This window comes from Mustela nivalis, assembly GCF_964662115.1.
Source record: "Mustela nivalis genome assembly, chromosome: 12".
Lineage (NCBI taxonomy): Eukaryota > Metazoa > Chordata > Mammalia > Carnivora > Mustelidae > Mustela > Mustela nivalis.
Genome location: NC_139031.1, coordinates 43333458 through 43360802, shown reverse-complemented (window position 1 = coordinate 43360802; position 27345 = coordinate 43333458). Strand labels below are relative to the sequence as shown.

General features: G+C 44.0%; 1 protein-coding gene across 14 annotated transcripts in view; it reads right to left on the bottom strand.

Annotated features, from left to right (window-relative positions):
- The window catches only part of PDE1C (phosphodiesterase 1C), a 493351-nt gene that overhangs the window by 291047 nt on the left and 174959 nt on the right, over nt 1–27345 (bottom strand). Inside the window, exons 1-2 of one of the 14 annotated variants that reach the window (XM_082691811.1) lie at nt 13168–13629; nt 12461–12563 (exon numbers count right to left, since the gene is read on the bottom strand). The exons of 11 other annotated variants lie outside the window; for them this stretch is intronic. In XM_082691811.1, coding sequence (XP_082547937.1) covers nt 12461–12561 — 101 coding nt within the window. In that variant the 5' untranslated portion in view covers nt 12562–12563; nt 13168–13629. 2 more of the 14 variants (XM_082691798.1, XM_082691810.1) reach the window with 2 other exon arrangements.

Sequence of the window (27345 nt, the reverse complement as noted above, 5' to 3'; positions counted from 1 at the left end):
GTATATTTCTACCTACTGCTGGCTGGACACTGGAAAGAGGAGAAACCTTTGAGAAAGATTAATCCAAACTGAACAACCCCACAGGAAGCCCCACATGGAATAGCACCAACTCACACAGCCAATCCACACTGTGCCCCAGGCTCCCACATTCTCAAAGCCGTGTTTCTTCTTTGTTCTCCCTCCCCAGCCCCCTTGTCTGCCTGCAGACAGCTGGCCAGACACAGAAATCCAAATCTCTTGTGCATGCCTGCTTCTCTCCTGGGCCTGGGTTAAAAATTCCAGCACTCAAATTACCGTCCAACAGCTCCCCAAATGGGACCCTTCCCCAAAGAAAGCTGAAATCTTCCTCTGGAAAGCAAGGGTTTTTGAGCAGACCAAGCATTATTCCCGTCTTGCTTTAAGCGAGGCAGTGAGCTAATTACTGGCACCAGCAACAAAATATGGAAAAGGGTTTTTCGAGAAAGAAAATAGAAAGTAAATATCATGCTTGTAGAAGTCCAGGTAGTACTTTTTTTTTTTTAAGATTTTATTTGTTTACTTGACAGAGAGATAGAGATCACTAGTAGGCAGAGCAGCAGACAGAGAAAGAGGGGAAAGCAGGCTCCCCGCTGGGCAGAGAGCCCCAGGTGGGGCTTGATCCCAGGACCCTGAAGATCATGACCTGAGCCAAAGGCAGAGGCTTAACCACTAAGCCACAGGTGCCCCAAGGTAGTACTTTTTTGCATAAGTTATTTATCCCTCTTGTCACGCATTTACAACCACTTGCTGAGTTATAAGTACAAGAAAACTGCGTGGGTGGGACTGGAAGAGGTTTTTGTGACCACTTTCCTGGGCGCCTGGCTCCCGTTTAGATAAACATCAATGAGAAAGGCTGAAAACAAAAATATTTCTTAATATCTGTGCAACACTGCCTAAGTGGGGATAAATCCAAAGGATTAAGACAACATCTTACTCTTTATAGATCTATCCCTGCAATTAGGGGAGGGGTAGAATTTTTAACTTGAATTCTCCAGGGAGTTGCTTCAGCTCCCTACTTTGTTCTTCCCCATACGTATTTAGCCAGAACAAAAACTCTATCTTCTGCCAAGTTTAACGTCAGTGACTGGTCTAATTTTTCCAAGCCTTTCTCATCTACTCCAATAGTATTCCTACTCTTAGTATTCCTTCCCTGATCTCTTAGACCCTTCCTCCCAGCTCTTAGCAAAACCTCCTTCTGGCAGAAAGCAGGGGAATTTAAGTCAATATACCAGCTCCTGGGGAGCAAAGGTCTTTCCTATTTCCTCTGAAACCTTCTCTCCCAGGAACATCATCCATATAAGGCTCTTCTCTGGACACAGACTCTGTAAATTTCAACAATTTAAATGTGGTAGAAATGAGGCCAATATCCAAAATACAGGGGAAAAAAAATTAAGCGGCAGGTGCGTTCACAGGGACCATTTTGAGCTTCTACTGCCAATGGAAATGAGTTGAACATTGGAACCAAATTCTCCTTGAGGATAACCTTTACTGCAATTATCCAAAGACTCCAAGAAATGGGTACTTTGAACAATTCCTTCATTTTTTTTTTAAACGATGACTAATTTCAGTCCATAGTTTTATAGAAAGAATGACAATTCTAAACAATATTTATGGGGCTTCAATTTACAGTAATTAATCCTTTTGTTTCACAAATAAGCAACACAGGACTCTCTTCATGAAAGTGTTTATGGTTCCTCATAGTTAGCAGACGGGATTTCCAAATAGCAACCACCTGGACTAGTATACTAAGTATAAAATTCTTCGGGGGGGGGGGCATTTTAAAGGTAAAGACCTGTCAGAGTCATTCTTAGATAAGAGTCAGAGAGGTAGAGGGAAAAAGGGTCAGATATTAGTCAGAATTTGAACTATTCCTAAAACACACATGGAAGTAGCTTTCAAAAACTAATCTTTCACTACTGGATTTACTCAGAGTGTCTCTAGAGTACAGGAAAAGTCTTGGTTATTTCAGCATTTTGGTTGTTTGGAATCTGGATAAACAGAACTTAATGTTCTTTGGATGTCCAATAGTGACTTTCAGCCAAAATATCCAACACATTCTTACATTGATTGTTTAAGTTTTCACTCTTCTGGTGGCCTTAAGGCAAGGAAAGCTTCAGGGGAATCTTGAATATTAGGTCCCTCTGGAAGAGAATGAAAGTGAAGGGAGGGAGGGCCATTTGGGGAAGCCCTTAAAGAGAGAAAGGGCCGTGAACAAGGCACATGTAGTATGGAGGGTGAGAACCCCAACAGGACCTATGCACTGCCCCAAGAGACAGAGAGCTGATGTGTCCATCAAAGGCCTCCTCTAGGACAGCATTGTCCCCACAGGGTAGCACTGGGCAAGCCTAGACAAAGGATGGCCTCCTGCAAAGTCCAGAGAACCCCCACCCAGCCAACCTTCAACAGGCTGTATGGGGGTGGCTGGGCTCCACACTTTGGGTCTCACTGCCTGGCTCATGCCCTGTTTTCCCAGAAGGTCCGTAATGAGGGGCTAGATTCCATTTGGCTTCTTGGGTCACGGTCTCTTTCTACCTTTAGAATATTGGAAATGATCCTTCCTATCCTCCAGGTTTCTGTCTCTACTCCAAATCTATGTTATGGTGAGCACAGCACCAAGTAGTCAACATAAGGATTCCAAGCAAAGCTATGTACACCATGGCTAGCTGGCCTTTCCCATATGCTGAATTTAAAAAAAAAAAAAAATGCCAATGAGAAAATACGTATAAATTTACAGTCTTCTGGCACCTTCTGTCAGACTATTTAGGGTGTCACACTAAACTGTGTTCTCTTATGTGTGTATGTCTATGTATATATACATATATACCATTTTTTTTCCTTCTTACTTTGTTGGGCTATCCATTATACCTTCAATCCAGAACTTTCATCTCCAGACCCACTTATCCAACTGCTCATGCCTTCCCAATATCTCCTCAAGGACATCCTGTAGGTCCCTCATATTCAATATGTCCAAAACTGAACTCATCTCCATTCATTCTGCTCCCATGCACAACAAAACCTGCAATCTTGCTCCCCCCTCAGTGGTCCTGATCTAAGTAAATAGCATCTGGAAATGAAGCAAAAAACCTGGGAGTTATCCTAGATTCCACATTCTTCCTCATTTTCCACATCCAAGTCCTGTTGAGTCTATCTCCTGAAAATCTCTCAAATCCATTCCTACAGACCTACAATGGCTTACCATTGCTAAAACCCCTGGTCTAAAAAAAAAGAAGCCTCTTGGCCTTAGCACCTCTTCTTGGAAATTGCCATACCATGAGAGCCAAGAAGAGGAAGAAGCCAATGCATAGGCTAAAGCATCAAAGAAGACAGTGAGGCAGAGGTCCAAGCAAACCGATAGCTTATGGACCCATAGAAGCCACAGGAGCAGAGATAAGGAAAGCCAGAGGCAAGGGATACTAATACCAATTGTTGGAGTGCGTGCCTACTTTCTAGAGTTTGATTCAATGGATCAAGAATATTCATCACCATCTGATCACAATCACCACCTTTGAGAGACCCACCTTGCTCATACCAAAACAATTCCTTTTGGTCCTTTGCCCTGGACCTGTGACTTTGGGGACTAATTCTGTTTTCATTTGTGGCTGAATGTAACAAGTATATAATAAATCATATCTTCTGCTGCCTTGCCTAAAGAAAAATTAAATAAGTAAAATAAAATAAAATGCAAGATCTGATCCCCTTCTAGCTGTGTCTTGAGCCTCCTACCTCCATAGAGTCTTGGCTACAGCTACTTGGCCCTCCTGTTTTTTCCAGAGCTTCCATGTTCAACTAGCTCTTTGCGAATGTTTTCCTAGACTTTGAATACCTTAGAATACTCTCCTTCACCTCTTTCCTTAACTAATACCTACTTGTTCTTCATAGCTCAGCTTAAATCTCCCTCAGAGAAGGCTTCCTTGATTCTTGGACAAGGTTTCATCCCCTCACATGTTTCCACAGTGCCCTATAGTTCTTTGTGGCACTCATCAATGTAAATAATTACTTGTGGAATTACATGTTTAATATTTGCTTCCATCAGTAGACTGAATGTTCCCTGAAGAGAGGGAGCCTTTAGCTTGCTTCCCACTCTCTAGTGCCCGGTGCATGGTGAGTGCCAGGAAAAGTGTTTGCTTAGTGAATGAATGATGGATGACTTTCCTGCATATAGGTGTATGTGTATTCATTCAAATATATAAATAAAATCCATTACCTATAATTATAAATTATGTCTTCTTGATTGAATAATTCTCTTAAGCTTTTCATTATTTCACAACCTAAAAACATCTTGGATGTTCATATACTCATGAAGCCTCGTTTATTTTGTTTAATAAGAGTTGTCAAAAAAGCACACTCCAGTAAGTCTGAAGAATACCAAAGCTTCCCATGGACTCAGTACACTTTCTCTAGGAATAGAGTATTTTATTTGTTGTAGAATTCATTTTTTATTATGATGAGAAACTGTGATGGCCATTCTTAAAGCCATTACGGACTACCTTATGGGCCTCATGTTCAACAATTATTTTTCTTAGTCTTTTACTGAAAAACCATGAGTTAGGTCAGGTGAGTACTTTCCCCCCCGTATGGGAAAACTGGAACCAAGCCATCTTCTATGAGCCAAAGAAAATTAAAGATAGAAAATCAAACTAGAAATGCAGAAATCTCTCTGCTTATGGCTGCTTCCCAGCCAACAGAGGCTGTAAAGCTTGGTCAAAATAATAAATACTTAAGTGATAAATACTGAGTTGTAATTGGCTAATAAGTCAGCACAACCAAATTATGTTAAGCAAGCGAGCATGTGCTAATATACTGCATTAGTATTCAAGTACAGAAAATTTCATTCTAAGTGTAAGAACCTACTTAGCCTTTTTCTATTCACCTCTTTCCTCCCTTTAATACACACTAAGGAAGTATTCAGATGAGACTTACTTGATCTTTAGTAGGAAGAGAAAGACAAAAACAATTCCTCACACATGAATGTCTTCCTTCTCAGAACCCTAGGACCCTGTGTCAATATCACTTAATAAGCAATTAGTTACTGTGCATACTTCTATTGTTTTTTTTTTTAACTTCTCACATGTATAAAGAATTATCTTGTCTCTAACTAGACTCTCAATTTCCTGAGAGCAGGGCTTTACTCCTGATATTTCTACATCTCTTCTGAAGCTCGTAGAATCTGGTATATAATAGGAGTTCTACAAAAATATGCTCAGCCACTTGACATTTTTAATTAAATGAGAGAGTGGAAGGACCCATTAATATACTAAAATATGTAATCTGGTGGACGTAAAGAGCTTTTTAGGTTATTCTTTTGGCATTGCTTTATTAGTGAGAGTCGGGTGAAGCCTATCTTCCCTAGGCCATCTGTTCACAAGGCTTTACCTCAGAACCATGACTCTCAGACCCCCTGCTCCAGGCCAAAGGTCTTTCCACAGTTCCAGACTGCTATCACCAATAGCTACGTGGATCTCCCAGAGGCAACTCCATTTCAACATGTCCAAACCCAAGTTTATCATCCTGCTTTATCCAAGCCTGCTCTTCTCTCCATGGCCCCTAACAAGGCAAATGGCAACAAACTCACTAAGACATCCAAGCCAAAACAAACTTGGAAGCCAAATTCTCCTTCTCTCTCTCTCTGCTCCAAAACTAAGTGGCACTACCCTAAATTCAAGAATCCTCTCTAACTGCTCTCCAGACCTCAGATTCCATCACCAGTCTGCCCTCCAGAATAGCCCATCCTAAAATTCAAGTCTCAATCTTTATTCTCTAGCTTAAAGTCTTTTAACAGTTCCTTATAAGGTAAGGGATAAAATGTAAACTCCTTAAAATTACATGTATCAAAATAAAAAAGATTCCGCAAGATAAGTGGAAAGTGGGACACACTTCTATGTACGTGCAACATAGAAAAACGTGTTAAAGTACTTATCTCCTTAAATTATAAGCATGTATAGTTTTGAATAAAACAAAAAGCAAATTTTTCAAAATTCATGTTTCACTATCTGGCCCATGTCCAACATTATCTCTCACTCCTCCTTGACGTGCTAATATCTCCTGTGCCTCTGTACTTTGCACACTCTGTTACCTCCATTCACTAGCTTCTATCTATCCCTCCATATTGTACCTGATACGTTGCAAGAGGACATCACATAGCTACCTTTCAAGGAAAGTAACTAAGGTTCTTGGAAATTGATTTGTAGGGGAAGGTCCCCTGAGGGACCAGGGACCAATTTGGGGGCCAACTCCTTTTGAGGTGACCTGAGAGATTTCTATCCAGTAACTTAATGTTAGAGGACAGCAGATGGACCCAACCACACCCTCCTCTTTTAGGAATTATCAGTGAGAGATGAGCATAGAGAAGGGCACTAGGACTCAGGCTATATCCCTAGGAAGTAGAAGCAGGTTTTCTCATTTTCCATAAAATCAGCTCAGAATTCTGGGCTTATTTATTCTGGTTTATTCTGGGCTGACTAGAGGATTCCTTGTTTTCCCCAAATCTTTGAAAAGACTCCTTCACATCTTTGCAGAAGGCTGATATGAATGAAAAGGATCCGTGTAAGTTTCTTCCTTGTGACTCTAAGGATTCTGCTAGAATAAATCTGCAGCTCACTGCTAGCCTGCAGCACCTTCTCCTGGCATCCCAGGTGGAGGAGCCCCTGTGCGTTCCTCTGTAACTATAGTCAGCACTTCCAGCTTCTCCTTTCAGTCTCTCCTGCTAGCTTGGCAAGAGCCAAAGGGAGGGTATCTTATCTGCTTTTGCACACCCAGAGCTTATCAAAGTGCCTGGCATATAATAGACACTCAGTAGATATTAATTGAGTAAACTAATGTTGCTTGAACATTGATGGCACTATTAAAAATTTCTGATGAGTACAGAGAAAATACAGCATAAGAGGGCTTAATTAAATAAGAAATATGAAAGCAAAGATGCGGGCTTCTTTACCTATGGCTTTTCCCCACATCTTTGGAAGAGTCACTTAAGCTCTCTGTGCTTCAATGGGGTATTAGTGAAGACTCTTTAAGACAAATCAAACTCCAAGCAACCCAAGCAGAAACAGCCCGATTGGTCCTGTCGCTGGGAGAGCCCAGAATCTGAGAAACAGGTGCAGGAACTGGGGCTTCTGGGAGCAGACCAGGGCTTTCCACTCCATGTTCTCCCCTCTGCTTTTCTCTGAGTGTTGGTTCTCCTGTCCCCTATCACATAAAGGTCTTCTCCATTAAGTAGGAAGTGGACCCAGTGGCAGCCACCAGGAAAACCCAGAAGGGAAAGCAGCACTCCCCAACAACGAAGAGAGCAGTCTCAATGAAGGACTCTATCACTTCTGCTTGGTTTCCCTGCCACACCTGACTCCTACCACGGTTGCCACTAGGGTGAAATCCTAAGACTGGCTAGTCCTGGACATTGAGCTCATACCTAAGCCAAGGGTAGGGAGTAGAGGGAAGCAGGGCCCATTACCATACGAGGGAGTCAAAAAGCTCACTGAATACTAAAAAATCAATAGTGCTGGTCTATTACCTTAATAGCCATTTACCTCTCTTTATATGACAATATTGTTTTAGATAATGCAAAAGAAATCATCTTCATAGTGTCACATAAGCAAAAAATTAATTATACTTGGGCAAAATAAATACATGATGGCTTAAATACAATTGTGACAATAAATGCCAAGGAGTCAGTGAAACCTGTTGGCTTGCTCTCAATTAAAGAAAAAAAAAAAAAAAAAAGGGCGCCTGGGTGGCTCAGTGGGTTAAGCCGCTGCCTTCGGCTCAGGTCATGATCTCAGGGTCCTGGGATCGAGTCCCACATCGGGCTCTCTGCTCAGCAGGGAGCCTGCTTCCCTCTCTCTCTCTCTCTGCCTGCCTCTCCGTCTACTTGTGATTTCTCTCTGTCAAATAAATAAATAAATAAATCTTTTAAAAAAAAAAAAAAAGTATAGAAACATTTTTTGTCATCATAGAACAGGCTGGCAAATAGGAAAACTCTTGATCAGGACCCAAGGTGCAAGTCATGACTCCAACCTATACAGTCCTGAGGTTCCCCGACATCACCAGAGGAATAAAGGGCTACCCTTGTCATATTTTCCCTGGTTGGAAAATTCTCTGACAAAACAACCACCGGGAAGGGCTCTTACAGATTCCACCATCTCTACAGAGGAAAGAGGTATGACAATGGTACTGGGGGACAACAGAGGTCTACTGAAACGGAAATGGGGGGGTGGGGGAGAGGCTCCTCCCAGAAACGTAAGCAGATAGCATCCCTTTGGCAGAGATGATTAAAAAGCTCAGGTGTGTAGTATTTGTTTCCCCCTGGCTTAGAGGAACGTGGGTATGAGATGGTAGCAGGGCTGCAGAGGGAGAGTGAAGAATACCACAAACCTCGAATCACAGTCAGTCTCCATGCAAGGTGTTCAGCACCTTGCTCAAGGGAGATAAGAGTCATCATTATAGTAAACATCAAAACTTGCAAGGGTTTTGCAATCTCAAGAGGGGGAGATAGTGTTTAAAATTCCCATTTCTGATAGTCGATGTGCTATTAGCATCCTGATGTTGTTACAAGGCTAGATTAAGTGTTTTTCCCAGGGGTGTCTGGGTGGCTCAAACGCCACCTCAAAACGTCTGGGTGGGTTAAAGCCTCTGCCTTTGGCTCAGATCATGATCCCAGGGTCTTGGGATCCAGCCCCGCATCAGACTCTCTGCTCAGCATGGAGCCTGCTCCAGCCCCCACCCCGCCAGCCTTTCTGCCTACTTATGATCTCTATCGAATAAATAAATAAATATCTTTTTAAAAAAAAAAGGTTTTCCAAATTTTTTCCCAGAAAAATATGTGAACAGGCTCTAGATTTCAAATACGTATTGAGAATTTACTATATACCAGATAGTACTGGTGCAGGGACACACCAGCAATCAACACAGTCCAAAAAACTATGTCCTCATGAAGCTTATATTTCAGTTGGAGGAGACAGACAATAAACACAATAAGTAAAGTACATAATAAGTAAATAAAATAAATACACATGTAAAATACGTTTACATAATAAGTAAATAAAATACATAGCTTTCAGGTGATGAGATGTGTAAGAAAAAAGAAACAGGGGCGCCTGGGTGGCTCAGTGGGTTAAAGCCTCTGCCTTCGGCTCAGGTCATGATCCCGGGGTCCTGGGATAGAGCCCCGCATCGGGCTCTCTGCTCAGCAGGGAGCCTGCTTCCTCCTCTCTCTCTGCCTGCTTCTCTGCCTACTTGTGATCTCTATCTGTCAAATAAATAAATAAAATATTAAAAAAAAAAAAAAAGAAACAAAGCATGGGGGGCGCCTGGGTGATTCAGTCGGTCAAGCATCTGCTTTGAGCTATGTCATGATCCCAGGGGATCCCACTGGGCTTGCTGCTCAGCTGGAAGTCTGCTTCTCCTTCTCCCTCAGCCTTCTCCCACCTCCCCACTCACGCTCTCAGAATTTCTCTCTGTCTCTTAACTAAATACAATCTTTAAAAAAAAAAAAAGGAAACAAAGCATGAAAGAGCAATGGGTGGAGGTTGTAACACGTAAAGGACCATCCCCTATATTCTCCTACATTGTGGATTCTTGGCAGATAAGAACAGCAATAACAATCCTCTTTCTGCTGGTAAGGACCATTCCTTTCCCACATCTTACCCTGTTCTTACTTCAGTTTAGATTTCTGTGCCCAACCTGGGTAATGATGTTAACAAAACTTAACTCCTGTCTACTTCATGCAATACAGTGTGGATAGATCATGTGGCCTCTAAGCTGACCCCAATATATATTTATCCTCCTTTTTACTATTAAAAAGTTCATATGTGTTCCTTAATGTTTCCGTCATCATCTATTATTTGAACATCTACTATGTGCCAGACTCTGCTCTATGTCCTGGAGTATAGTAGTAAGACACACAAGGTATTCATCCTCAAGGAACTTACGTTCTAACAGAGGAGATGAAAAATTGAACAGTAGACTGAACACAGAAGATACTGACAAGAAGACTGATGCCACTGAACCGTCCAGGTATGAGATGATCAAGTCCTGAACTTAGATGACTCTCCAACAAACTGAACCAAATTCTTGACTATCTGTGTTTGCCTATAAAGCCCCTTCTAAAGGGAGTCAAGGTAATAGTGAAAATCCAATTGTGGCTATTTGGTCTTTCTAAAATGTTGTAAGAGCTGTTTCCTCTCTCTTACCGACAATCTGTTGTGTGGACAAACAGAAACATACCCTTCCACCTCCTATGAGTTTCTGTTTTTTGAACAGCAAGAGTGTTATTCCAAATGGTATAAATAAGCATGCCTTCGGTTTCCAGAGTCTTTAGCAACTTATCATAGCACTACTGTTTGGGTTTTTTGGATTTTTTTTTAAGTGGCAGTAAGAACCATTAACAGTAGTTAAAAAAAAAAAAAAATATATATATATATATATATATATATGTCACAATAACGATAGTAACATGTCCTTTTCAAAATAGAAAGCGGAGCAACAGATCTCCTCAGATTGCTTTTAGGGAGTGCATTTCAGTAGGAAGGGTAAAGAGAGGAATTCAAAAACACACACTTGGAGAAGAACCAACCCACACCTTTTATGTTCAAAGGCACAGGATGCTGAGTAGATGGAAGAGACGAGAGAACGAAAATGTGGTTATGTCACACCCCAACACCTTGGGGAGAGAAGCCGAAAAGACAGGAACCAGAAAGCGGTAAGACAGTGTGTTATAAGCACTAAATGCTTTTTCACACACATGCTCAGCCTGGCTGATTTACTCAAACACTCCCCTCTAGCCTGAGCAGCTCCATGGGGTTGGTTGTAGTTATAAAAACAGCCAGAGAGAAGTAGCTCCTGAATGTGTGTGGACAAGTCCCTCCAGCTGAGATTTTAGGGGACCCCCCCCAGCAGCACTTTGATGCTGCCTACCTCAGACCCCGACTTTACAGACACAATGATTTTCTGAATGCACCCCAATATGATCAGTTGTAATGTTCATACATACAACATGTGCTTACTGTAAACACCAAATGCACCTCAATGGTGAGGACAGCTTGCCAACCAAAAAGACAAGATCTCCAAGTACCGCCTCTGTCTGCACCAGCCAGACAACCCAAAAATCATCTTATTTGGCATGGTTTCCTTTGCAGATCCGTGGCAATGAAACTCACTTGGATTACTGATGGAAGGGCTTTTATAAATGGCGCTTTCAATGTGCCATTGAAAACATATATGCCTTAAAAAACATATATGCCTATCCCTTCCCTGTAGAAACTTTGAACATCCCGGTTGGGATGTGGTCTCCTCTAGGATGAAGCTAACTTATATCAGCGCCTTTTTTATTTTGTTTCAGGTTGTGTGTATGTGTGCGTGCGCGCATGCACGCTTTCAAACATACTAACTACTGCAAAACGAACTGCCAGGGAGCTCCTATTCCTATCACTGTCCATAAGGAAGAGAATGGAGAATATACTTGGAAAAAAAACTGTTGTTGTTGTTTTAGCACTAGATATTTGATGCCAAATGTCTCATGAAATGAGTATGGTAGTTATGAAAGGTGTTTTGGGGATCTGCCTGGTCAACTGAGGGGCAAGCTGTAAATGCACAGCTATCACTAGAGCTTCCTGACCAGGATAACCAGCTGTTCATTGTTTATAAAATCTTCTTCCAGAAAATACCACGTATTTTAAGGACACCTCTCCTTAGCAGGAGATTGTCGGTAAGAGAGAGGAAAGAGCCCTTAGCAGAAACAATGAAGTGAATGAAATTCAGAGATCTCTATCCATCAGTCCAACTAGAATTCTGGCCACTGTACTGAAAGCAAATGTGCTATTTCACTATTCTAATATTGCTAGGAAACTCCAATATTTGTTCTGACCCCCCGCTTTCTCCAGAAACAGACCTACCTTCTAGTAATTATTTCCCCAATAGAAAGAATCCTAAGAAAATATCAGAAGTTGAACTAGACCGGGGCAAGGAAGAGGAAAATTGAGCAGTCAGAATGAATGTTGAATTTGAACTGTTGGTAAGTTCTTGGACCACCTGCCAAGATGTTTGCAAGCATTTTGTAGAGAGTATCTTCCTTTGATTAACAGTCTGTGGCCTGAGTGCCCCCAGACTTTCCTCCTTGGATAAAAAGATGAGAAACATCTCCGTGGACATTGAGCTAACTACAACTGAAATCTAAAGACATTTCCCCTTCCCCCAAAGAAAGTATGCTATGGAAATAGCAAGGCATTCTAAAATACCCAAAACAAAACAAAACAAACAAACAAACAAAACCCAAGTCTCTTGGGGGGAAAAAAGGTAGCAGTGACTGTAATTAATCGAGAAGCAGTTGTGGAACGTCCAGGGCTGTATTTAAAGGGACCTGCAGGAAGGGGGTGAGCAGTCATGGCTGTAGCAGGGTCGTAAAATACCGATTGCAGAGAGAAACGGGGTAAGAGAAGTAAATAGATTTACTTACAGCCCTCGGAGCCGAAGCCAGATTTTCTCGATCTGTTCGGGTTGCAGGTACTTCAGAGAGTTGCTCTCAAATTCTTCAATCTCCTTGGTTGGCGACTCCATAGCTGCAGGTTATCACTGGGAGTGAGGCTGTGAGAGTTTGGGCTGGCCCTCTCCCCGCCTCCTCGCGGGTCCGGCCCTCGAGCCCCAGCCCGGCGCCGCGCGCCTTTGCCTGTCACTTTCTGTGCCCCCAAACCTGGACTTACTGCGGGCTCGCAGCACGGGCGACCCCCGGCCCAGGTGCCTCCCGGAGGCAGCTGCAGGAACCAGCCATGGTCCCGAGCACAACAGGGATTGTGCTCCTGCTCCAGGAGAAAGCACCTCGGACCTACTCGGATTTTTTTTTCTTTCTTTTTTTTTTCTTTTTTTTTTTTTAAGACAAAGCCACAGAAACGATCAGTGTAGCAGCGGATGGATTTGGGGGAGAAAGGGAGACCGGGTAGGAAGGGGGAGACTGAAGGGAGAGAAGGGAAAGAGGCGAGAGAGGGAAAGGGAAGCGCCAAGGGGGAGCTGGTGCGGGCGGGGTGGTCCGACCTGGAGGCCGCGCACCTCACCGGCCCGCGCCCCCCGCCCCAGCCGCGGGCGGCCCGCGGCTTCCCTCCTCCCGTCCCACCGTCTCTGCCCAGCCTCGCCGCGTTCGCGCCCCGTCTCTTGTTTTCTTTCACTTACCAGCAGCTCTGCTGACAAGCGAGAAAACTGACAACTGAGAAAAGTCGTCTGTCAGCGCGCCGGGGCTGGCGTCTGGTCTGACACCCGCGGGCGCGGAGGGAGGGGCGCGCGGGGAAGCGCCGTCCGCGGGGCACACGCTCGGGCCTCGGACCGGGAGCCCCGCGCGCGCCACGCACCGCCCCGGCGCGCACAAAACGATGCCCGAGGTGCCCCGCGCGCCGTCCCGGGGAACCGAGGGCAGCGGCCCCCCAGAGGGCTGCGGGCAGAACGGCGCGGCGACCTTCCGCGGAGTTCGCGCCGGCAGCTCTCAGGTGCGGCTCACCTACAGGCCCGCCGGAGACCCGGGTCCATTTGAAATATTAAAGCAATTGGTAGGGATTAAAGTAATCACACATCACACTTAAAAAGACCTGATATGTTCTTACTAATGAGAGCCTTCATTTGTCCATCCCTCCCCGCCTCCCCGACCCATGATAGGGTGGGGGGAGGGCATGGGGGGGGGCGGTGGTGCCCGGAAGAAAAATATAAACCAACACTGAAGAGGTAGGAAGTCCCACCGATTAATGCCACATATTCCTCAAGAGGTCCCTGCAGGGGCGCAATGGTAGGGCAGGCGTTGAGACTGGCAAAGAGGTTCAGCTCCACAAAGTGGCAACTCACTGTGTCCCCCTAGGTCATTCACAGTGTCAATAAAGCACTGTGCTCTGGAAGTATGGGACCAGATAGGGAGTTGGGAAGGGAGGAAGGAGGGGGTATTAAGAGAGAGACCAAAGAGGGAAAAAGAAAGATCCTGGCTCAAGTTGATTGCAGCCTAACTCCCATCTAGATGAAGCCACTACCACCTCCCAGGGCTATTTCAAAGCTGGGACCCAGGGCTCCTGAGATTCTGGGTGCAGCTTGCCCCTTAACCATATTTCCCTCCCTGGCAGATTCTTTCATTCACACTCCCAGAATCCTTTGGCTAGCCATTAGTTCTATGCCTGCTTCTCAAAAGTAAGATAGTGATAAAGATAACAGCTAGTTTTTCCTCATTTTTTCCAGTAAAGTTATAGTCATACGACCTTGATAAAGGAATACAGTGATAGTGTTTAAATCCTAAATGCTCACCCATTTGGTAGTCGGCATTTACTTTCCAGAAATTAGAGGTGAGGTGAGAGTGATGGGAATGGCATGACCACCCCCATTCATTCCAGTGGAAGAAAGTGGCTTCCTCAAGGTGAGATGACTGACCCATTTGATTGAAAACGACTTACACACTCACCTACCACACAATCTGAAGTCACCTCATGAAAGTCAGTCCTTGATTTTCTGGAAGCACATACATTATCACTGAGTTAACACATTACCACCAGACAAAGATAGCATTAAGCAGCCAACATGTTAACATTAAATTCATTTATCTGAAAAGAACCTATTACCTACCCAATGTTACCCAGCAGGGAGCAGTAACCTGCTAAAACTAGATGTTTAAAAAAAAAAAAGACATATTTTAATAACTTGTTTTGGGGATGCAAGACGGGAGGCAGCATGGTTCCAAATGAGGTTACCATCTCTGTGCACCTTGGGCAGCCTGCTGTCGGAATGTGGAAGTGTAGTAATGAGGGGAACAGCACACAGGTATCCAAAACTGTCTATAGTCCAAGCACTGCTCTAAGGTTCTATGCTCACATAATATTAGCAACAACTCCAATAGGCAAATACTATTCTTATCATCCCTATTTTACAATCAGGGAACTAAAGCACAGGAGGTTTTCCAGACCTACTAGAAAATGAACTGACCTGGAAAAGACCCGCGTTTGAGTTACGGCTCATTACCCTATCCAGCACAAATCTGTCCCCCCACCGGGTCCCATTTTCAACATGGTTCAAGTGAAGAATTTCGGTATAAAGATTTTTTTTACATCTGTTCCACCTTTATGAGTCTACAAGGTCATCTGGAGAGAACGGGGTAGGGGGGCGGGGAAGAAACCGCAGAAAAGGGAGATGCATGTTGTTGAAAACATATTTTAATTATGGTATGGATTCTCCAAAGACTAGCCTGGGATGAAAGGATACAAGGGAATAATAAAGCATATTTGTCTTCCTGTCCTCCACCATACCTATCACCTTTTCTTCAGATGTGTGATTTGGATTAAGTCAGAGAAGAGCAAATTTTGGAAGAAAAAGAAAAGGAACAGCCTTTCCCTGCAATTAAGCCAATCAGAAAGGGAAGACAAAAAATATTATTCAAAAAAAGTTTCTAAAATGTGGGGCAACTAGGTGGCTCAGTTGTGAAGCAGCTGCCTTCGACTCAGGTCATGATCCTAGGGTCCTGGGATGGAGCCCCACACCAGGGTCCTGAGATCAAGCCTCGCATTGGCCTCCCTGCTCTGAAGGAAGCCTGCTTTTCTCTCTCCCACTCCCCCTGCTTGTGTTTCCTCTCTCACTGTGTCTCTCTCCGTCAAATAAACAAAATCTTTTTTTAAAAATAAGTTTCTGAAAAGTAATTTTGTTTCATTTTTTAAAACTGAACATGCACCAGAAAGTTAGCAAGGATACATCACTCTTCTTTATTTTAGAGACACATAGTTTTTGGAGCCGGAGAGACCTTAAAGATAATATGGTCTAGAAGTTTACAAAATTTTTAAGTGACAGAACATTTTATTTAGAATAACATTTTATAAGGGACTCCAATGCTATTTCATGTTGAAAAATTAAAGAAAGAGCTGCTCTGGTTGAATAGGGCAGGGAGGAAATGCATCATTCTCAGGGACAGGGTCCACCTCTGCCTTCTCTATCTCCCATTTCTGCGTGAGGAATACTCCCACTTCGCAGATGAGAAAACTGAAGCCAAAGTACCGTAAACTATTTTAGGATTTCTTGCTCCTAATTCAGGGTTGTTTCTAAACTACATTAGGAAAAAATCTGTCTGCTTCCTGCCAATAAAGTATTAGTACTATTAGATGCATCATGTTATTATGTTACTCAGATTTTATTCTTTTTATCTAGCACAGACAGGATATGTTTGACCGCTGCAGCAACATTATGAACAACAGTTTCCATGGATAGTCCACACAGAGAGAGGCAATAAACAGATGCAAACCCACCGAGAATCTAAAGATCTAAGGAAATGCAAAGCCACTCACAACTTTGCTTGGGAAGTTAATTTCCACTGTGACTTCCTTACCCAGCTTTTTCAGTAAGACTTTTTAGGAAATCTTATATGGTGAAACATCATATAAGATGTTTAGATACAAATAGATAGAAAATAGAAAATAGAAAAAAAGACAGACATGCATATATAATATATAATGCATATATACATACATATACATATATACATAAATATAACTGCCAATTTAAAATAGTTCCCCAAATAAACATAGAGTAACTTTGTCTAAGCACTAGGCAAGCCTCTGTATCAGCAGCATTAAGTATCTAAAGATAAGAGAGAAAGTGATGTCTCTTTGTGTAGCAGAGTTCAAGGAAAAGCTGGGTGACTCTCCGACAAGGAAGTAGGCATCAGGCTTTATATGCGAAGAATGAGCCCTCAGGTCCCTTTCATCTCTAGGACATCACAACCCAATAATAATCATAAAAACCACAATCACTACTTTTACCTGTTACTGAACACTACTACCTTCTGCCAAGCATCATGCTAAGCACCTCACAGGCTGTTTCATTTCATCCTCAACCAAACAGTTCAGAAGAGCTCCTCATGCCCATTTACAAGTAAAGGCAAGAAGAGGTTCTCAAAGGTCAGATCCCTTTTGCAAAGACATACAGTTAACAAGTGGCAGAGCCAGGTTTTAAACCCAGACCAGAGTGCAAAGCTCCTATTCCTTTCCTTTCTGTGTCCCTGCAGACACATAAAAAGGTAAGTAAAAGGATCGATAACAGAGAAGGCGGGCCTGCAGGAACACAGAGGAAGGGTCACTGATGCTGGGGGGAGAGGGACAGGAAAGCAGAGGTGACATTCAAACTGGATCTTGAAAACGAACGAGAAGTTGCTTACATGGAAGATGAGTGAAGGCAGGTGATTCCAGAAAGGGCACACTGAATGAAAAGAAACACAGAAGCACGAGAAGGTGTGGGGTGTGCAGCTGCTCCCAGACTATTTTAGGTGGCTTGACTGTAAGTGCATAACTAAGAAGAACAGGAGGAAAGGCTGGAAGGATCAGCCAGGCTATGGTCATGGAAGAAACTCAGGCTCTCCCCACATGATGGAGAATGAGGGGTGATGCTAAGCAGTGGAAGGCATGGTCCCATGTCAAGGGTGCCCGCTGCCCTGAATACACATCATACACTGAGATCAGCTCTCCAGGAACCTGCCAGGGGCATATGCAACAACCATGGGGCAAATGATAACCAGGGTTCCATAAGAGGAATCCGACTATCAAATACAAATGAGCGCCTCGGCCTATGAAGAAGGAAGAGTTGCCCGAAGAAAAGAGACACAACCAGAAAGTGCACGGCATTGTCGCCAAAGAACCCTTCAAGAGGCTTTGAGATCAGGACTGCCTGCTTCAACCTTCATGAAGCTCACCAGCGCCCTTGTTATATTTTTCATGATTTGGCAGTGGCATCATCCAGAGAGTCTGCTGAGGGGGAAGTTCTAGAGAAGACTTTAGGATATGGGAAGTAGCACCGCCAGGCACCGCAGCTCCTCCTTCCCGTTCACACCAGATGTGAGCCAGCCCCATAACACACTGCCAGCGGAGGCTCTTCTCTCCCATCGGCTTCCCTTTCTGGCAAGGGGCCTCTCTGGTGACAGTCACACTGTCTTTTCCCTTTGATGCCTTCTCATTTTGGTTTTATAATTTGGGGAAGACTCAGTCTCAGGAACCACTTCCACCAGGAAAAAGGAAGTACATGAAGAAGGGTGAACCACTAAGGCCAGAGGACTCCCATTCTCTGGCCCATCTGAAATGGGGCTCTGAGTAGCTACCATCTCAGCTACCCAGAGTTTGGCCAAGAGGGGGAGGGGGAGCAGACAGGAGAAGAAATAGGATGCAATCCCACCTCAGGTATGGTCTCACTGAACAAGTTTCTGCCCCTCTTTCTGGTAGAATCTTTCATGTGCTGTGGCAAACTCATGCAATGCTTCCAGTGGAGGTGGCACAGGCAAGTAGAGGTCTAAGCATAGCACTGAATCACACATGACCTGGGATAAGATAAAGATACTTCCCTTCTCTGGCCATGGGCTAGGTTGGGCTCATCGGCTGCCAGATCTCTTTCAGTTCTCACATACCTTTGAAACCCACAGCCTGGCCTGGGATAACCAAACTTTTCATGGGTCCCCAAAAAAGCTACAGAAAAATCTGGAGTCTGGCTAGATTTGACTCTAATAAACACAACTTCAGTTGGTCAATCAGAGCCATCCCTGTATCTCTAAACAAAGTGACCAAAGGGTGACATGTAACTATAGCATTTGTTCCCTATGAGAGATTTGATATGGCCACTGGGAAAGAGAGAGGGTCTATTTATCTTTCCTTTGAGATAATATTATAAAGCTTGAAGTTATCTTGGCCCCGGGGTTATCTTTTTACCAGGTAGAGAGAGTATACCAGAAAAAAATGACACCAACACAGAGAACAGCAGAGAGAATAGCTATAGACACAAAGAAGCAAAGGTTAAAGGATCTTTTGAGCCCCTTGATCCTACAATGCCTGAAGCCAGAGCTATCCATGGACTTTTTAAGTGGGGAGGATATATTCTATGGTGAGTGCTATGAATTGTGTAAGACAGATGAATCACAGACCTGTACCCCTGAAACAAATAATACATTATATGTTAATAAAAAAAATTTTTTTTAATTTAAAAAAGCTCAACCCCCTCCCCAAAAAAGTTATATGAACCAAATAAACAATATGAATCAGACTTCTGCCACTGAAAACCATAAAAATTCTGACTAATATAACTCCCATAGAGGATTTTTGGAAGGAGTTAAAAAAAAAAATGTATGGCCACTGCCTTAAACACTGAAAGCTCTCCAAGCATAGTAGAGTTCCTCCCCCATCTCATCCATCCAATAGAACATGAAGGCAAGGAACCTGGAAATGGTACAGGACCTTGGGGTGGGCAGGGGACCCGAGGTAAATGTAAGGAGACTTTTTATCTTGATAAATAGGTGCCCCAATAATTTTGTTTCAGTAGCAGTTTGATAATGGCCTACCAAGGCATTGCCATTATTATACAAGTGAGTTCCTCAAAATGATCCTAAAGTGAGTGAAATATGTTATTTTTATCCCCAGTTTAGAGATGAAGTGGATGAGGTCCAAGAGATCTGTTGGCCTCCCTCCACTGATCTACCCTCCACTAGTGGCCAGGTAACACGATAGCACGCGGCTCCTGGCTCCTTGCTCTCGTGGCCACTCTGCCTCTCAGAAGACACTGCCAACCCAGCAGAATTAACGTGGCTGTACTAATGAAATTGAAAATTCTGTTCATGTAAAACTGCTGATGCTACAGTCAGCCAAATTCTGACCCAAATGCACATAAATCAGCGGGTTGTTCTTCTGATGGCTGTGAAGCAAATTTGAATGTGGAAAACCTCGGCACAGAAAGGGACCTTAGCAACCCTTTTAGCCAAGATGCTAATCATATGGAGAGGAACAAGTAGCCCAGCCAGTTTCAATGAAGCCCAGTGCAGAAGGCCCAGTGGCAGAGCTGAGAGCAGAAGCCATGGACCAGTGCTCCATTATCCCTGAGCCTCCTTCCCAGATCTCAAGAATGGCTCCTGCTCCCATCCAAGGATGTGGTTCAATGGTTTGTTCACAGATAAGAAGAAGGAATGCCCACTAAGGGCACAGGCCATTGGCAAAGGCTTCCTGGAGGAAAAAAACTAGAGAAGAGAAACTCCAGGAAAGTGAAAATGCGTGTGGTGGCACAGGTGATGGCAAGGAATGGGTGTGCCTGGTGTAGGGGCCCCAGGGGTAGGACAGCAAAGGCTGGACATTGAGGTGGGCTGGGGCCACCCTATGGAAGCTTAGACCTTTTATGCTCTTGTCGGTAGGGAACTGTTAAAATCTGTTGAGAAGGTGTGTAGTAGATGCAAAGCAGAATTAATTTAACAAGTACAATTTATAAAGAATAATAATTTTTTTTCAAAAAATTGTTTTGAACTGCCACAAGAGAAAAAGATTTGCAGATTCTTATCTCTGTAGCAGGACAGGGAGTGGGAAGGTGGGATGACACAGACCCAATGTCACAAACAAATGCCAGGACTTTGAAAATCCATTCATTCATTCAACAAACTTTGCTGAGTGCTTACTATGCGCTAGGCGCCCTGTGGTGAGAGGTATACAGTGGTCAATAAGAAACCCAGTGCCTCCACCATGGAATGTCAGTCTAAGTAGGGAAACAGATAATAAACACATCATCACAAATCATTAAATGTGCTAAAAAGACAATAAACAGAATCCAGTACAGAAAACAATAGGGGTGGGGCCTATTTATAAATAGGTTGGCATCAACCAACTACTGCTTTATAACAAACCACCCTCTAAAATGTAGTGGTTCAGAACAACAGCGACCATTTTTTTACCTCTCATGATTTCAGGGTTGACCAGGCAGTTCTTCCACTGGTCTTGTTTGGGGTCTCTCACACACTTGCAATCATACTATCAAATATGATTTCACGCACACGTGGGGCCCTGGCTTGTGACAGCAAGCGTAAAAAGGGGGGGAAGCTGCCATTCCTCTCAAAGGCTGGGCCAGGATCACTTCCACTGTATTTGTTTGCAATCACAGTGCTAGCTCTGATTCAAGGTCAGGAGAAATAAATTCTACCTTCCAAGGCTGGGGGGTGGGGAGGGAAGAAAGTGACACAGATTTCAGAGCCATCTTTAATCCACCTGTGTGGTCAAGAATGACGTCTGTAAGCAGGGGACAAGGGAGCCAAGCCCTGAAGGAGATAAAGAAGTCATCTAGCTAACAGAAAGGAGGAAAACATTTCTGTCAAGAGGGAACAACATATGTAAAGATTCTGGTGCAGGAAGGAGCTTGAGGGCAGTTAGTGGTGGCTGGGGTGATGTGGCAAAGAGCAGGGTGGGGGGGGTGGGGAGGGGGAGTGGGAAGGGGAGTGGGAGGAGGAGCCAGGGAGGAGCCAGGTAGTGCCTTACTAGAGCCCCGAGGGCAGATTTGAGGGTGGCTTTCCTCTGAAGTACCAGGAGAAATCACTTAGGGATTCCAAGAGGTGTGTTTGTAAAGGGTCACTCTGGTTGCTACATGAAGAGTGTTTGGAAAGGAGTAAGAATGCAAATGATCTCAAAAAGTAACCTGGGGCACTGAGTGGGGATGTCAGTTAAGAGGCCTACTATAGATTTCCCATTAGGTCTTGGTCTCAGGGTCCTGGGATCCAGCCCTACCTCAAGGTCTGCACTCAGGGCTGAACCTGCTTGAGGATTCTCTCACTCCCTCTCCCTCTGCCCCTCCCTCCGCAAACTCCTCTCTCTTTCTCTTGCTCTCTCAAAAAAATAATCTTTAGCTTACAAATAAAAAAAAGAAAGTTGACCTGAACTGAGGAGAGATCTAGACCCATGAGTTCCAGCATCCAAAACCCACAGTGACAATACTGAACTAATCCAATCAGTGATGATCTGATTTCCCTGTTGGTAGTATTACTACAAGATTCATGAGACTAGTGTCCCAGAGGGCAGAGATCACAAGTGTCCTGTCCGCCACTGTCCCTGAGGTTATAACAGAACAAATGGCCCATGACCAACTGGGCTTTTCAGAGAAGGATTATGAAATGTATTTCATTTATAGTCCAAAATGATTCCTGCCATAGGAACTATATTCAATGAGCAAACCTGAGACATGGAAACAAATCCATCTTCAACTAGACGGGAAGCTAATTTGGGGTTGTTTGGGGAAAGGCAGTAAGGTGCTGGCCAGGTTACATTTTGGTGCATAAAAGGTTAACTGTATGTCCAGATAAGTGAAATGTTACTTTTTGTGTGATTAAGGACACAAGGGAAATTAGGGGAAATGCTCCCGAGGGCATTTTTTTAAATTGTCCTCCAGGACACCTAAATGGCCCATTCTATTCCCTCTGATTCTCAAAAGTGAAAGGATTTTTTAAGATCCAGAAGAATAAAATAATGTCCCCGTGAATACCTTCCACCCATACATTTTTGACAGATTCATACTAATAAAAAAGACCCTGAATCCTTCCTACATACAGACTGACAAATTCATCAGAAGTTGGCATATGCTTATATTTTTACTTCTGAGATATAAACAGACTCCTATAAGTAGGGTGTGGGACCTGATTTATGGAGAGGCATGGAAATTTATGGGCACAATTGGAAAAGTAATTAGCATGCAAAGCAAATCTTAGCCAGAGGCTCTAAAAACCCTCTGTGCCACCAGTACCACCATGGAACGGGGTGGACTCCCACAGGCACCGTCCTGTGGCTACTCCATTGCCTGGGCTAAATGTAAGTGAAGAAATGAAAATAATTCTCCTCAGTGGGATTTCAGAAGCACTTAAGAAATCTTAACCAAAGCACTGAAAAGAAAGTACCAAGTCCTTGAACAGAGCTCCAATCTTGTCAATCCTGTTTGCAGCCCTTCTGATTTCACTATAGGCACACCAAACACAGCCTTCGGCACCAGCCTCCAGATAACAAAGATTCCAGTTCCTATTTCCCATGCCCACTCAGGCCCACAGAGCATTCGTGAAAATCAGTCCCCACCCTTCACCCATCCACACAACGTAGCAGGAGTAGCCTCTCCATCTGGGGCAGAAATTGGTCTCATTTGCCATGGAGGTTCCAATTTTAATGACCACAGTAATCATTTGCCATGTACTGCTGCTCTATGTACGACCCAATCTATCAGAAAACATTCTGCCATCAATTCCAAGCAATTCCTAAAGATACTACTATAGCTGGGACTTGGGACCACATTTCCTATTCATTTACTGCAGGATTTATCCATCTCTTTGTTCTAGAACCAGCTGGTCAGAGAGGAAATTTTAATGCATCCATGACCTTTTCAAAATCCCTCCACCTCCCACAGCAAAATCAAACTTGGTGAAGGGTTTATTGACAGCAGGCTGGTCATTTACTCCTGGTCACCTCAGGAGCTTTATTTGATAACTATGGCTCTTAAAAACAACATTCTCATCAAAATGAAAATGTGCATATGTCAGAATCTTGGCAGGGAGACTTCTATCATTCAATCTGATTATAAATTTTATTAAAATTGCAGCGATCACCTACCGCCCACAGTTACTATCTAGCCCCGGAAACCACGACTAATAAAAGCATCATCATAAACCACTTAAAACATAAAGGAAAGGAGGTAGGGGAGGAATGGGGGGGGGGGGGGATAAAGGGGAGAAAAAAAAAACACTCCTAAAAAAGGCTACAGAAATTTAAAGACAAAAAAAACTCCTTCTGAAAATGTGGTGATTGGACTTTTCTTTCTCTTTCTCTTTTCTTTAAGCCAATTAAGCACGTGCTTAAATTTGAGTGCTTATCAGAGTTTGTTCTCCAAAAGTACATGTGAACGCATTATTCTGGGCATCTTGGCAGCGGCCTGACTCCGCGTCATTTCGTGCTGCTGGCTGAGCCCATCTCGCCCGGCATTTGCAAACATCGAGGACACGCTTTTCTCATTGGCCAGGTCCTCCAAAGCGGCCAGAAGCCCGCAGCAGCGTCGAGGAGGCTCCCTTTGTCCCAGCTGCTGCTAACCATCACGCCAAATCAATATCCCCTCCGAAAGGCCTTTCACCTTTCACCGCAGCAATTGATAGCGCCCCAGAGGCTCGGTGACGTCGCTGGGTGTTTGCTCAGCGAAGGAAAATCCCTCTTTGCATCACCGCCGGCTCTGTCCTCACTCCCAGTGGAGCGCGCTTGCCTGTCCTTAATCACCCGTGAAATGGTGCGGAGGAGCCCCCCCCCCCCCGCGGAAATAACCCAGGGGGACGACCAGCTGTGACTCATGCTTTTCACCTTTGAAGGGAAGTAACATTTTGGAGCAGGATTCCACTCTGGCCTGCCTCCAAGGGACACAAGAGAGAGAGAGAATACCCTTCCTGTTCTCCACTGACAAGGACCCGGCGATGCCGCTGGAAAAAAAGGGCCAACATCAATAATGCATTGGGATCGTGGCTGACATAGTTTTCAGCTATCTGGGTAATTGAGCAGTTGTCAAAATATAGCTCTAAAAGGCCATGTGCATACAGAGCCTTCACTGTTCCGGAAAGGGCAGGCTTAACCCTGCCGTAGTGTCCACAGGACATATCCAGTCTCTCCTCTCCCCCAAAATAAGTATTTGCTACCAATGTGAGTTAGTAATAGTAAGAGTAGCAGTATAATAATAAGAATAGCTACTGTTTACCATATGTAGTATGTATCACCCTCTTTGTAAGCATGACAATGCTTGAAAACTTCAGAGGAAACTTAACTTGCCCGAGGTCATCTAGTAAGTGGCAGAACTGGATTTAAACCGAAGCCTGTCATTGGCCTACCCACTATGGTGTCTCCCCAAAGTAGGTATTTTTGTGTAAGCTGGAAGGCTAATGCTAAGCGTCTGGTTAACCAACAGCCCTCTCACCCACAGCCCTCTGATAACGGTACAATGACTGCAACTGCAGACCATTTCCAGCCATCTTTAAGTAGCTTTACAGACAAGAACAGGGAGAGGAGAGTACAGCCACGACCACTGACCCAAGACCACACAGGCAGATAGTGGCAGTATGCTGAAATGAGAAGGCCCTTGCAGTGAGAAACTTAACAGCTAGTCTCTTAGCAAATTTTAAGTATACAATATAGGAGTACTAACTGTAAGCCACCATGCTACGTATTAGATCTCCAGGATGTACTCATCCCGAGTAACAGAAACTTTGTACACACGTTGCTTGTACCAACAAACCTCTGCCCAACATTGCCCCATTCCCCTGCCCCCTCATCATCCCTGGCAGCCACTGTTTCACTCTGCTTTTATGAGTTCAACTGCTAAGAGTAGATCTTAAGTGTTCTCAGCACCCAAAAAAAGTGATTATGTGAAGTGGTATGTTAATTAGCTTGATTGTAGTAATCCTTTCACAGTGTATACATATATCAAAATATCACATTGTGCACTTTAAACATATACAACTTTTATTGGTCAGTTATACCTCAATAAAGCTGAAAGAGCTTTTAATTATTATGGGAACTGCATCAGTCATTCATCTAAAGGCCTACGAATAGAGCCTCACCTTCAGAAAGACACAGCACAGCATGTACCCCCGGTTTCCCGGGGAGGCACGCTCTCTTCCTGAGGGGTTTCCAATGACCAACAGGGAACACAGTGAGGGACTCCAGAAAGAAACCCCACATATCCCACACCCAGGAAACCCTTTCTCACCCACTGCCTCTGCAGCATTTTCCTCCAGAGGAGAGACCATAGTAAAAATAGTACTGGCTCGCTTCATTAAGGCAGGACAAAATACTTTCTTGGCACTGTTCTCCTGTCTTTTAAACTTCTCTCATTTCTCATCTAATTCTTCTGTTGCAAGAAATGAAAAGAAAGCGTGTTCCTGGAATGGTACATGCAAATGAGGAGACAATGATGCGAGCTGAGCTGACATGTTCCAGAGCAGACAGCAACGCACAAAGCTAAATGAGCAGCAGGCTCCTCATCGAAAACACAAATAATAATGATAGTAATAATAATGATAATAATAGCAACACTTCTGCATTCATCTCCCTTTGGGGCAGTCCTTTTCTCGGGCTTCCCAAATCAGAACATGGAATTATGCAGAGGGCCCGAGGGGCTCTGCCCTCTGTGATCTCTACTCAACCCAGATTAATGAAGCATTCATAACACCTGTGCTTACACTTCTCACACTGTCATCCCAGCCATGTCAGAGCTGGTTTCATCTGCGTAGGAACAAGCCTTTAAATTCCAGTGGCACCAGGGATTCAAAAGGCAATGACCTTGACATACACAGGCTTTCCTCTCACCACCCAGGAAGCTGGAGGCTCAGCACCACCAATACCACACAAAAGCCACCTTCCACCCTGGAATTAATCATCATTTCAGAGTTTCCATTACAAATCTTTGTTTAGAGAAGCCCAGAATAGTGGACCAATCATGGGGTTTTAGAGTGGTTTTAACTTTTATGGATCAAGGACACTCCTGGAGAATCTGATAAAAGCTACAGAGTTTCTGCCTATTTAAATTAAACCTATATGCCACAATTTGCATATATAAGGAGTCTCTTGGACTCTCCTGGAGCTCTTCCAGGCTCCTTTCGCCAAAATCCTACTGTGGCTCAATGACGTGTATGTATGTGTGTGTGTTCTAATCTAGTTCACTCTTCTTAGCACGAAATGAAAATGATATGAACTAAAAGGAGAAGGAAACTCGATCCCAGGACCCTGGGATAATCACTGGAGCTGAAGGCAGATGCTTAACTGACTGAGCCACCAGGCCTCCCTAAAAAGTGAACTGTATTTAATGAACACCAAATACATGCCAAATTCTCTACCAGGTATATGATATGCATATGTGCATTTAATCCTCTTTACAATCATGCATTAACAAGAACTGTGTCTTACTATTCACCTCTCCCTCCCCAGTGCCTTTCACAGTGCTGGTCCCTCCCCTCCCCAACCCAACCAAATTACTTGCTGAGTGAATTCATTGTCACTATTTTGCAGAAGAGGAAACTGAGCCTCTCAGAGGTTAAGCAACTTCTATAAATCGGACAGGAAATAAATGCTAGTAGAGGTGGGATTTGAACTCAGATCTGCCTATTCTCTTTCACCTGTGTCTTGATGAACATTTGGTATGAGAGACTAAAGCAAAGACATACACAAATGATATGCTGGCAAGACTTGCAGGAAAGAGGAGAAGCAGAGTAGGTGGGCTGGAGGCACGTGGAGGGACCAGGCCAGGCCACGGTACACGGGTACACACACACAGGGTGGTCAGCGGTGGCCTCTCTGGAAGGTGAGATTTGAGCAGAGCTTGGAAGGAGATGAGAGGATGCGCTAAGCAGAGGAGGATCCCAGGGAGGGGAACATCCAGGGCCAGCCCTAATCAGAAGTAGACCTTGTAGCTCTAGGAATAAGTCGGGAGACCAGGGGAAGAGTCAGAGGAGGTAAGGTTGGGGATGGGAGGCTGCAGAAAGACCTCGTGTCAATCACTGCAAGGACTATGGCTTTTACTCAGGGTGAAATGGGCACTCATAGCAAATAC